Raw genomic sequence first — 13,641 nt, 5'->3', positions numbered from 1 at the left:
AGCGCATGGATCACTGCAGCTCAAAGAGAGCGCACTATTCCCAGAGGAGTTGGAGTAGGAAGGGGGGGGTAATCCCTTTAAGGAAGGGAGAAGGAAATCAGTAATATAGAAACAGCCAGTTCAACATGAAAGATAGCAAGCAATCTAATTTTAAAATCTTTGTCATGTGAGTTTATTAAAGTTGTCCAGTCAGTACTTTGCATGGGGCTCTCTGTGCAAAAGCAGAAATCTGGCAGAAGCAGAATTTGCTGAGGCTAGCTTGCTTTCTTGAAAGGAATGCCGTGACCCAGCAGTTATAACCTGCAGCCTTTAAATATTACACAATCCTCAAGAGGGCAGGGATACTGTATGGACAAACAGAAAATCAATTCTGTATCGCAGAAAGAACTGTGCGCTTTGCATGAAGCCAGTATGAAAGGGGGGGGGGAGGAAGCATTAGTCACTCATAAGCTCTTGAAGGTATTTCCAGCAGCAATCCCTTCGCGTTTGTCATGAAAACTAGCAAGCAGAGGGTTTCCTTTGGAGAAGAGGAGAAAGTAAAAGGGCTTCCCCACAAACATGCAAATGTTTGGAAGAGACTACATTATACAACAGCCTCCAGTGCCAACTGTCTAGAAACCATTTTTTAAAAACATTTGCTGCTCATCCAAGGTTAACTTGATCCAGATGGCAAGTGTCAATATATGTACTTGGGGGTTGGCTCTGTCTTGCTGCAACAATGCTAACTCCCCCTTGTGCCGGCCAAGTTTTCTCCCTGGCCCTTAGCATACTTGCTTTTGACCTACTGTGCGTGGACACACTTTCAAAGTGGCTCAAGCGACTGGCTTCTTGCCTTCTGTCTGCACATTCAAGTTCCTCTGTCTGTTCCACATAGAACTTGCTGGATTTCCATTCAAGGAGTTACTCGATAGGGATCCCATTCCTCCAGTGGAGTGGGGGATCCCCTGCTCCCAGCTTCTGCCCCTCGCCACCACATTGAAATGATGCTGGTGCGCCTGTCCCCTCTCCCCAATGGTCCAGATAGCTGCCTGGAAGCCCTATCGATTATCTTTGGCACTGTAGGCTTCAGAATCAACAGCACACACTATCAAGTTTACTTATTGCACGGACCAATCATGGCTGGCTCCTCCTCCTATAATCACATGACCACATTTTCGCTGCTAAGAACAGGCCCTGCCCCCCACAATGGGCAGAGATTGAGGGATTTTCCAAATCAAACTGAAAACGGCTCCAAGAGAGCCACAGTGATGAACAGTCTAGGGCATCTGGCTAGCATCTGGGAGAAGCAGATTCAGCTCTCCTCTCTGCCATGGTAGCATGCAGGGCGGCCTTGGGCCAGTCACACACTCCTAGCCTTATTTACCTCACAGGGTTTTATGAGAGTGAAAAGGGAAGGAGTAATGTTGTAAGCCACTCTGGGTCCCCATATAAGAGAAAAGGTGGGGTATAAATGAAGTAAATAAATTATTAGAGTATTTCTTATATGTTCATTCTCTCACACTCCGCACCTTGCCCTGAACCTCACTGTGTCCTCTGATTGGTGGTAGCCAAGTCAGTAGGTCTGGCTACCACCAATGAGAGGTCTTTGAGGCTATGCTTCTGGCCCTTGCACTCAAGTTCTGTGGAATACTGAACATCTTTTTTGCTGTAATTTATAGCATTGGCCTTATCCCTATAGAAAAGCTGTTCCTCTTGCAATATCAGTGTGGGTATGTGGTCATGTGAAGCCATGATGTGGGGAAGCTAGACATGAGAGAATACTCTGGTCAAATTCCCAACTTAAAAGAGTTGGTTTAGGATCCAGTAGTACAAATAATTAGTGATTGTTCCTCATAGCACATCAGTAGAATGGAGGATACCGTTTCTCACAGACATGGTGCTCCTGCCCGAGATTTGTCACCAGCTTCTGGCTTTGCTGTGGCACGCTTGTTCAACGAAAATCCACTTTTATCATTCATATCCTAAGAACAAGGAAGAATCCCACAAAACAGAGCAAGATCCTGGATGTTGGGAGAAAGCAAGCTTCCCTTTTTTAAGTTTTAAAACAAAATTCTTTCTTGTTAGATGAGAATACTACCTTCCCATTTTAGGAAGCGATAGTGGATAAAGCATAGCCTCCAGTGTTTCATTGATGAAAGCTGGAACACATTTGTAACTTCCCAATTCTTATGCCTATCATAAGTACAGTTACTAACTCTAGGTTGGGGAATTCCTAGAGATCTAGGGATGGAGCCTTGGAAGGATGGGGTTTGGAGAAGGGAGGGATCTCAGTGGGGTCTAATGCCATAGAGTCCACCCTTCAAACCTGACAATTCCTCTAGATGAAGTCTGGAGATCAGTTGTAATTCTGGGAGATCTCCAGGCCCCACCTAGAGGTTACAAAGCTAAGGGAGCACACAGGCTCAAGGACGTCACAAACACTTGACATTCATACAGTGTAATTCATCAGTGTATTTATATATATGTCACAAAGTCCTGAACCTACATAACCAATGAAGCCCAAATGATTGGCTGATGAAAAATTCCAAAGTAGGAACCAATGTCCAATATTATCTCCCGCTAGTGTGGGGTAAGTTCACAATTGCTGATGTCCACAAATTGTTGGTGGTAGCAGCAACAACACAGTTCGCCGAAAATTGCAGCAACCGTGTTCACTGAGGTCAATAGCAACGGCAACAAGCTACACCGGTCTCTTTATCCTTTCACTCGTTTCAAATATGGTTTCTTCTTCAGGCTGTTAATTCTATAACAAACCGTAACGAAATAAGCTGCCATCCAAAAATATCATGGAAAACATTCAGTCAGAATCCATACTTACATAAACATCTTATTTCCACAGGTTAGGCTTCCAACTTGCATAAGGCAGTGATACAATGGGACGAGTAATCAATAATCTCCTACACTTGCATATATGGTATTCAAATGAACCACCCAATCACTGTTTAAAGAGACATCCCGCAGCTTCCAATTATCAAGAACCAGCTATTATTCTGCTCAGAATTTGTCCCCTCTATACAACAATAATCCTTTCAATAAATATAGTAATTACAATAAATAGAATAAATACAATTAATTAATCTAAGACATTATTATTTCACCATAAAATTCATAATTAAATTCTTGTGGATGAAAAAATTCATTTGTGAAATCCTTCACTAAACTACCTAGTGGGGATGTTGTTAAAATCAATAAAACGAGGTTTACAAAAATACAGAATAGTCCAATTCATTATTAAGTCCAGTGGGTGTCAATGTATTGAGTCTAAATATCCAACGTGCCTCAGCCTGCAATAAAAATCTATTTGCATAGCCCGGATTTTTAACGACCTCTAAAACTGTGAATTTCAGTTCCTTTTTGTTCCTATGATAATTTTGAAAATGCTGAGATAGGGGTGCTTCTTGATTCTGGGTTCTGATTTTAGAGATATGTTCCTGGACCCTCAGTCAGACTGGGCGTGAGGTGCTACCTACATATAATAAAGTGCATGTGCATTGGATGAGATAAACCACATTATGAGTGGCACACGTTGAAAAATGTTTGGAGAGCAGGGGAAGACCAGTAGTTGGATGCGCTATATTCCTAAGATCAGTGCTAAGTGGGCAAACATGGCAGTGACCACAGGGGAAATGACCCTGCGGTAAGTTTGGGCCATCCCCCTGTGTCTTTAAATCAGAATGAACCACCTAGAGGTTGACAACCATAAGGGCAATTTCTTGAGCTGGTGGTGCATTAAAAAGCTTTCTGCTATATTATGGATTAAAAAAATTAGCCCCATGTAGTGCCTATGTAAACAACTGGCGACTAGGTAGAGCATCAATGCAGCAAAGATGGTGTTAGGTAGAACTCAATGAGGCACATGGGCAAAAAGCTGATTATACTGTTAAGTACAAATACAGTGAAAGAACGCACTGAAAAGGCACAGATGGGCTAACGAACATCTTACAGAAAAATTGACTGTTTGCAAAAGGAAGGGTGGATGTTTGAATACCTATAAATGGAATTGCCTTAAATACGGAGCACAGGAGGATCTTACACGTATAGATTGGTGGAGAGTGCCCTCAAGTCATACCTGACTTATGGTGACCCCTGGTGGGATTTTCATGGCAAGAGATTAACAGAGATGGTTTGCCATTGCCTGCCTCTGCAACCCTGGCTTTTGTTGGAAGTCTCCCGTTGAATTACTGACCAAGGTCGACTCTGCTTAGCTTCTGAGATCTGTTTTGGGGGATTTAATCCCTCCTCAATTTGGAGAAGTTTACTTTTGTTTGTTTGTAAACCTGGAGGGGGGGACACCCTGGTATGCAGAAGAATACCCCCATCTGTACCTGGCCCCTTTTCTTAGGTTTATCAGTCTTCATGGTTGCCAAGTTCAGAACTGGATACAGGATCACACTTCCAGTTCACTTGGAGAAAAGAAGCTAATACAGAAAGAATGACCTTTGTGAAGCTTAAAGAACACCCGATCGTTTTTTTTTAAGTCTTCAGAAACACTCTAATTACAGCAATGAAGGGAAGGTTCTCAAATTGGAAGCTAACTCTCTGGCCTCAAAATCTGCATTTTTATATTATCTGAATGTACAGCTCATCAACTTGGTGGTATATTAACATTCCAGCACTGGTCCTGGGCCCTCTGGAATAAGGATGTCTCAGAGCCAAACTATACATTAGAACAGCCACAGGTCTAACCCATAGCTACCAATACCACTTTAGAGGAGAATATAGCAATTTTAAAATTGCCACAAGGGCCCAATCCTGACTGGGCCTGTGGCACAGCAGCATCATGAAATCTTGTTTTCCCTTACACCTTTCAAGTGCCAAAGCAACTCCCCACAACTAGGGTTGCCAGTTCCCCCCTGGGGAAAGGGGATCCCCCACTCCCACCCAAATGGACAGAATTAAACCCACGCAAAGCACAGGAGCATGCTCATGATCAGCATGATGATGTCACTTCCTGGATGTGACATCAGCACATCTCTTTGGGAGTGTGCGCACGCGAAGAGCAAAGAGTAGGTAAGTCCCAGCCCCTCTTCCACCAGGAGGGGATAGGAACCTGGGAACCCTTTTCAGGGGAGGTTACTTCTTTCCCCCTCCCCAAGTTGTCAGCTTGAGAAGATAAAAGAATAATTCGTCTTCCTCCTCATCAAAATCCTTCAGCTTCAACTGCAGTCCAAGCTGACAAATTGGGTAGGCTTGCCATCTCTCTGCCTGGCCCTGTGGTGGGCGGAAGAAGGGAAATCAACTGTGCTTCCGTCGCCATCCCCCCTCCCCTGCATTTGCAGCAATCTTTCCATGCTGGGAGATCGGAAGAATCCAACATCCCACTGATCTATGAAATCAGTTAGAATCTGCGCCTGATTCCCCGCTACGACCAAAGACATTCAGCAATGGAAGGCCTCCCACTGGCTTCCAAGGACCCTTGTTGGCCATTACTGAGGATTGCCCTTGATAAACCTCATGGTTTCCTCCGCTCTTCCCAGATGACATTTACTCTTTCAACAATGACAAAGACAACATGGTCATATGCCTTTGCCATTGTTTCTCCAACCTGTGAATTTGAACATTCACAACCTTTTTTAAAAAAATGAAGGCCTTCCATCCTGAGAAGTCAAGGCTGCTTTATCAGAAAGACACACCCACTGCAAGATGACAGGCTTGACTGAATTAATGGCCTCTTCCAGATCCAGATTAGATGTGTTTTAACCAAGTGGATGAGGTTAGCATTTAATTTGATTTGCATGTATACAAAGTCAAGGTTGCAAGGGCCTTATTTATACAGCACCTTTGAGCTGACCACAGAACTGCTACTGATAAGCCTGGTGACTGCATTTGAAACTTAGAAAATTTGCAATATATAAACAGCCAGTTCAGTGTAGACATTAGGGTTTGGATGGGTGCTTTCAAGCAAACTACTTTTAAACATCCATCACACAAACCAAAAATGGGCAACAAACATGGGATAAATCTTTATCAAGCATGGATGGGGAAGGGGTAGAAGAGGGGGCTGCCATTTAACCAGGAAAATCTCAGTTATGATCAAGCCCTAGCATGACAGCAATACAGGGGCCATTTCCACACGGCTTACCTGAAGCCGGGCCATGGCACAACGTTGCGGATCATGCCAGGGAAAACGCGAAATAACGCATTTTCTCACATGAGTTTTGCGCAACGTCGTGCAAAACTTGCGCGAGAAAACACAATATTTCGCGTTTTCCCCAGCATGATCCGCAACGTTGCACCATGGCCTGGCTTCAGGTAAGCCGTGTGGAAATGGCCAGGGTACCACTTTGCTGGGCTAACGTTAAGGTTAATGAGATAATTAAAAAAATACATTAAGACATACATTTAATTACATACAATTCCATAGTCTCTCTGTTGGAGGATAAAGTTTATTTATTATTATTGTTGTTATTATTGTTGTTATTATTATTATTATTATTATTATTAGACTTATAGTCTGCTCTCCCCACAATGCAGGCTCAGAGCAGATCACAACCCAATTAAAACACAATACAATATACAGTAAATAACATATAGCTAAAAGCAATTTTATAACTGGCAGCAAAATTTAAACAGACAGTGGATTTCACAGTCCTTCAAGATCACTGGGTCTATGAAGACTAATACACAGCAAAGTTGCAGAGTTTAATATTAGCGCAGTGGAAATAAGTAGACAGACTCCTCTGTTGTTTAGCTCTAGAAAAATACTTCTACTACATATCAGGGAAAAGGGTACATTTGGTGAGAAAAGAAATGAATAGATAACCAACTTCTATATCTCTACATCTTGGTGATCCGACTAGAAGAGAAAGGAGAATGGACAAAAGACTGAACAAAGAGCAATAAAATATGTTGCTAGTTAACTGCCCCCCAATAAACTGGTTACCCAAAGGTGAATCCTAGGTCTCTTCAGTAAGCATAATATCTCCCTCTTCTATGGCGGGAACTTTCACTGGAGACCTAAGTGGTCCTATGCTAACTAGCTGTCTGACTAAACAAACAGAACAACAATTTAACTCTTTCATGATTGAACGTAGGACGCTTGCTAAAATCCCAATGCTCTCCCTCCCCTGTGCAGATAGAAAAATCCATACACTGGGGAGGGAAGAGTTCCACATATCGGAGGAACCCTTTAAGTAAGCAGAAAAATCTGACTTTCACCTTTAACCTGAAAATTAGGGCAACACCCCAAACGAGATTCACATGGTTTGCCCAGGTATCTGAGATGCATCACACATCATAAAGTTGCAAAGACAACGAGAGTGGCAGCTGAGGTCTTGCACAGCTTCAGGCAACCTCTGGAGTTTCCTGAGCAGCCCAGCCAGCTCAGGTTATGGAGCGCGGCTTTTCTGTGCAATATGGCATCCTTGGCCAAGGGGCAGGCACCAAGGGGAACACTCAAGACTTGGCCGAGGGTTCTGTGGTCGATCTGATATCCATACACCCTGGTATATGTCAACTTGCTATGGCATTGCAAAATGTTGTCTTAAGTCCCAAAGGTGACCTTGTAAGATTTCAGGTGACATTTTGCCTATGCATTAGGCATTTTGAACTGCCAGACACTGAAACAATGTGAGATAGAAGAAGGATGACGGCAAAAGGAGATGGAACGAGGACAATCCCCCATGCCAGACACCCACTTCTACTATAGAAATGCTTATATTAGTAGCTATGTGCTGATGTTTAAAATTTTAATCCACTAAAATAACTTCTCTACTACCTTTTACCTGCATATTGTTTTTAAAAACTTATATTCATTTACTGTAAGAATGTATTACTGTAAGAATCAGCTAAGACATTTAAACTAGCTACAGTTAGTGTGACTGGCTGAAGGCAGGCCTCTGCACTAACGATGCTTAGTCAGGATCCTGCAAACCAAGATGGGAAGTTGGTTTATTAAACTAGTTTTGCATGATTTACAAATGCAGACACCCTGGCTTAATCCTGGCTTGTTCTCAATAATGTCCTCCCATGCTACACAGAGAAGTCAATGAAGCCAGTCTTCATCACGGCAAACCAGGATCTGAGTGACTTGGTATGATCCAAACTCTGATTTCATCAGCAAGCCATAGTTACAATAAACTACAGTTTTGCATTAGGTCTCAATCAAGTCCCAATGTCCAGAAGTTTGGTTACAGTATTTATGCCTACCTTTCCTTTACGGCTCAAGTAGGGTTGCCAGGCTTTCTTACCGTTCCGGCGGGATGCTGGGCACCTGACACTTACCTGTCATGTGGCCCCAGTATGCTTCACTCATGCTCTTTACACACGTGGCCCCACACCCGCACGATGACATCACTTCCTGGTGACGTCATTGCATGGATGCAGGAGCACGTGCGCACTTTGCAATGGGCCTATTAGGGCCTCAAATGGGCCCAACTCAGCCCAAACTGGCCTGCTGTGAAGCACACGCATGCTGTCATGGTGGTGCAATGATGTTACTCCTGGGAGTGATGCTGTCACGCTGCCCCTGGGAGGCTTGTTCCCACACCCTTCTTCCCTGCCGACCAGGTGAGGGGTGGTGAGGGGTGAAGGGTGAATGTGGGGAATCCCCCACCCCCACTGGGGGAATGGGATCCCTAGGCTTAAGGTAAATTAAACACATGCAAAAATATGGTAAAATACCCCACCTGCCAAATACTTATTTTTATTTATTTATTTATTTATTTATTCAATTTATATACCGCCCATCCCCAGGGGCTCTGGGCGGTGAACAGTTAAAATCGATAAAAACAAAAACTAAAATCAATATACAAATAATAAAACAAATTATCAAGGTGCAGTGGTGGGGAGAACTTGCAGCATAAACCTCTCTACAAGCCCTTGGAAATAAAATGGTTTTCAGCAGCTCCTAAAAACTTCTAAAGACAGTGTACCCCAACCCCTCAGAAAGCACATTCCACACAGTGGAAAAAGAACAAACTGAGCTAGTCACCAAGTCACCTTCAAAAGGAATTAACTAAAAGGTGGCAACAAGAAGACCATCAGTAACCTCCATATTCAAAGTAATAAACCTCTGGATCCCAGTGCCAAGAAGTTCTTGGCCTCTATGCTCTGTTTATTAGAGCTCTAGGGCAACTGGCTGGCCCCTCTGTGAGACATGTAAGGTTGCCAGGTCCCTATACCCTACCGGTGGGAGGAGGGTGGAGCTGGCATTTACCTTTTGCCTTCCGCATGTGTGTCTTCTCGCACTCTCCTGGTGTTTACATGATGATGTCCCTTCTGGAAGTGACATCATCACACCAGCCGCAGGAGCACTATCATGGCCAGTATGATGACATCACTTCCAGAAGTGATGTCATTGTGTCCGCTGGGATCACATGCGCTGCATGTGTTCTCAGACTGCCTGCCAGTGGCAGGTCATCTCTGGGGGGCTTGCCACCTCCTGCAGAGCAATGGAGCAAGCCCCTGAGAGATCGTCTGCTACTGGCAGGCAACTGTGAACCTTAGAGACAGAATTCTGGACAAGATGGGCCACTAGTCTACTCCAGCAGGGCTCTTATGTTCTTATCACTGATGTATGAAACATGTTAACATTTGCCTACAAATCATGATGAGCGTCCTAGATAAATTTCTGGAATGATAAAATACTAAAATTCTCCTCAACGAATGTTGATGACCAACATTTATTGTAACTTGGGTTTATCCTATAGAAGATATTTTTTTTTAAATTCTATGTTTTCTTCAAGGGACTAAAAATAAAGATTCAACTCTCCGCTTGAGAATGCTGCTGCTAATATATGACCTCCAAATTGCCCGTTCGCTTTAAGTTAATGAGTTAAGGGGCAGGATAAGTAGACCTGTTGAATAAAGGAATTTTTTTTAAAAAATCACTGCTATTATTTTTAAAGAGATATACATTATTCTCATCATTTATATGAACATAAAAAGATCTGAAGTGTTTGGTGTTTACATTGTAAGGATACTCAGAAGCCAAAAATAATAATAAAAGGAATTAAAATACCTTTTTTACTATCTTCTCAATGAAATAATTTCCAACTGGTATTAGGGCACCTCCAAAGATAGCCAAAACGGCACCAATGATTGCAGTGGTCAGGAGGCCGCAGTTCTGGTCACAACCCATTCTCCTCCTCAAAGGCAGGCCAAAGCCAAAGGTGAAGTCTCTTCTGCTCCCAGGGATTTCCTTCAAGCTCTCTTGTCCTGATGCACAGAGCTGACAGGAGATTCTCAAACTGACGACCTAAACACACTTTCAAAAGAGATCAAAGTACAAGGTACAATATGAGCAATAGCCCAGGCAGCGGCTTAAAACTCACATAAAACTTTCAGTATCTTCAGCAACGATTAGATTATTTCAGACCAAATGTTAAAAAACAAACTGTCCATGGTCTTTGCCACATGAAACAAGGGCCAAGTTCTGTGGCAGGCAAAATGCTTGTATGTACAATCCAGCACAGCATATCCAGAAACCAACACACGGAACGTAACAGCTTAGGAATAGGCTTCTTTCCTTTTGCCGAGAAGCTCATTTTTCACTACTACCATTTGGGTCCAAATACAGACAGAGTTTGAACCATGTTAGCCACATTCACACATGCATGAATGTCACATCATTGGATGGCTCAGCACTTGACTGAGCACCACCGAAAAGCATTGTGTCGGTTCTGTTGGGGCTGTCGAGCTGTGATGGCTCATTCACATGTACAGGTCATTTGTCTCTTGCTACAGTCTTCTACTAAATGATGGCTGTACCACTTGTGAGCTGGCTCAGGCCATTTTCCCACGTCTTAAAAATAACACCCCACTCATGTCATGTTGGCGGCTTTTCTACGTGATTTCTGACATCACCGTTTCCAAAACGAATTCAGGCAGTTATAATTCCGTTTTCGTGGTATCATGAAAATGGACTCATAACTGCCTACATCGTGGCATCGCGAAAATGGAATCATAACTGCTTGCATCCATTTTGGAAACGGTGATGTCAGAAATCACATGGAAAAGCCACCAGCATTCCGTGAGTTGCATGCTATTTTTAAGACATGGGGAAACGGCCTTCTACTATGCTGGAACCTCTGGTATTGCACCAATTGCAAGACCCAAGTCTGTAGAGCTCATATTCTTCATAATAAAAAGTTGCAAGCAGGGGTAGAATTCTAGCTGAAAGCAGCCTCTCCCCCAATCCCACCACTTTCAATCTGCCCTCATTCAGATACGGGCACAAAAACAAGAAGTCACAATATATATGCACAGCCAATAACTCAGTAGCTTGTCCAGTGGCATGTATCCCTCTTTTGACTGGCATAAAAACAAACTAAAACTTAGTTCCCTGAATATGTCAATTGTTTTATTTTAACCAAAATAAGAAGTTAAATACTGAGAAACTAACACAAAAGAAAACTGACCCCAGGGTAGCAACTAGGTAGGCCAGGCCCACCCAAAATTCTACCTCCGGGCACAGGTCAAGGTGGGTAGGCATAATGATTCTCTTATCCTTCCATTGTCTCATAGACTTGATTGTATCCAAACACATTCCTCCGTGGCTTGAAAAATAATTCCATTACCCTTCACCTTGTGCTGGAAACCCGAGCTCCCAACAGTGACAGAAATTGATAAAAGCTGTGCAGCTAGCAGGTATAAAGGTCAGAAATCAGCATCTGGCTTAAGAAAAGAATGATTTGGAGCCAAGCCTTTCAGCGTATAAATACACCCTCCCTGGATGAATTCGCACACACACAGACATGGACACACCATAATTTGTGCAGCAGTCTGGTGTGGGATTTTGTGAATCAAGGCTGTTAGAAATGCAAGATCGCTACAAGGGGTCATTCAAGGCAATATTTGATTTTTGCTACCAACTCAATTAATAGATTCATTGCAGTCCTACACTAATAATAACATAATAATAATAATAATAATAACATTCAATTTATATACCGCCCTTCAGGACAACTTAATGCCCACTCAGAGTGGTTTACAAAGTATGCAATTATTATCCCCACAACAAAACACCCTGTGAGGTGGGTGGGGCTGAGAGAGCTCTGGAAGAGCTGTAACTAGTCCAAGGTCACCCAGCTGGCTTCAAGTGGAGGAGTGGGGAATCAAACCTGGCTCTCCAGATTAGAGTCCCATGCTCTTAACCACTACACCAAACTGGCTCTCTAAGAGTTTCAGAAATTCTTCACTTTTTTGAGTCTGCATGGAAAAATCCAGCATGTCCCTAAACTGTTCAAAGTTAAGAAAACATTTAAATACAAGATAAAGAAACAAAGAGAGCTGGGAAATATTGCTGAACTGAGGAGGCTTCAAGCCACTCTTACTCTGCTATAGAGTGAGAGGATCCCAACGGCTGTCATGGCCTCATTTCTTCCATGCTTTGTTAGATTAAATGTTACCTGGAAAAGCCAGGCATTCTTATGATTAACAGCTCAGTTCATTTCATCTCCATGTGACTTTTACACATGCTGACAGGAAGGAGCATTAGACATGTGTTTCCACAACAAGCCTACGGAGAGACTCTGTTCAGCTTAGAAAAGGTCTAAAAATGTTACAATCAGAAAGCAGAAAGGGTCTGGCCAATATAAAGGCCTGGCTAGTTTTAATGCATGCATGGAAGGGGGGGGGGGGTTAAAGATGAAGCTGCTTAACAATTCGGGGGTCACGAGGACTAGACATTCCTGAATTCAAACCACATCCATTGGGAAACCAAGCCAGCCACTCTCTCAGCCTAGCCCACTTTAGAGAGTTGTGCAGAAGAAAATTAATGAAGTCACCTCCAAGCTATAAGGAAGTTGAACTCAGAAAACAGGATATCAAATGGGATAAATGAAACAACTCTTGCCAGAACAAGTTGACTGAGAGCCTCGCTACAAGTGACATCTTTCACACGAAGGGCACTTGATCATTTTCGCAAGTCTTTCTGGGTACTGAAGTCCTTCTCCCACACCCCTTTTCCTTCTGTTCCTTCCCCTCTCTGTTAGCACGGCTGCCTGAAGAGACGGAGAAAGCCTACGCCAGCAGTTTTTGCAAATCGTCTTGCTGGGGTGGGGTGGGGAATGCTCTAGAGAAAGCTGACATGTCGGTGAAGTCCTCCCCTCTCTGTTAGAACTGTTAGGATTGCTGCCTTAAAAGTCAGAGAAAGCCTGCGTTTGCAAATCGTTTCTCTAGTCACAAGCCTGTTCTCAATTATCTTTGGGGGGCGGGCAGCTGCAACTTTGCAAATCGTCTTGCTCAGGGAGAGGGGGATGCTCTGGAGAAAGCTAAGAAAGTTGCAGCTGCCCGCCCCCAAAGATCATTGAGAGCAGGCTTGCGACTGGAGAAACGATTTGCAAACACAGGCTTTCTCTGACTTTTAAGGCAGCGATCCTAACAGTTCTAACAGAGAGGGGAGGACTTCACTGACATGTCAGCTTTCTCTAGAGCATCCCCCCCCCCCAGCAAGACGATTTGCAAAAGCTGCTGTCGTAGGCTTTCTCCGTCTCTTCAGGCAGCCGTGCTAACAGAGAGGGGAAGGAACAGAAGGAAAAGGGGTGTGGGAGAGGGACTTCAGTACCCAGAAAGACTTGCGAAAATGATCAAGTGCCCTTCGCGTGAAAGATGTCACTTGTAGCGAGGCTTTGAGTGTGATGGAATTATATTAAACTGTCCTTTTCAAAAGGGAACAAATCAGATAGATTCAAGACATCC

The 13,641-nt window shown here is 43.4% G+C and overlaps 1 protein-coding gene across 4 annotated transcripts in view; it reads right to left on the bottom strand.

Moving 5' to 3' along the window:
- Positions 1-13,641, bottom strand: part of CD36 (CD36 molecule) — a 63,152-nt gene that overhangs the window by 34,845 nt on the left and 14,666 nt on the right. For 3 of the 4 annotated variants that reach the window (XM_054988458.1, XM_054988455.1, XM_054988457.1), the window contains exon 2: positions 9,962-10,207. In XM_054988458.1, the coding sequence (XP_054844433.1) occupies positions 9,962-10,081 (120 nt within the window). In that variant the 5' untranslated portion in view covers positions 10,082-10,207. Of the gene's footprint in view, positions 1-9,157; positions 9,178-9,961; positions 10,208-13,641 lie in introns of those variants that run through there. The other variant, XM_054988459.1, reaches the window with a different exon arrangement.

The sequence above is a fragment of the Eublepharis macularius genome, chromosome 9 (genome assembly GCF_028583425.1).
Source record: "Eublepharis macularius isolate TG4126 chromosome 9, MPM_Emac_v1.0, whole genome shotgun sequence".
Lineage (NCBI taxonomy): Eukaryota > Metazoa > Chordata > Lepidosauria > Squamata > Eublepharidae > Eublepharis > Eublepharis macularius.
The sequence above is the reverse complement of the archived record's forward strand: the minus strand, read 5'-3'. Positions and strand labels throughout refer to the sequence as shown.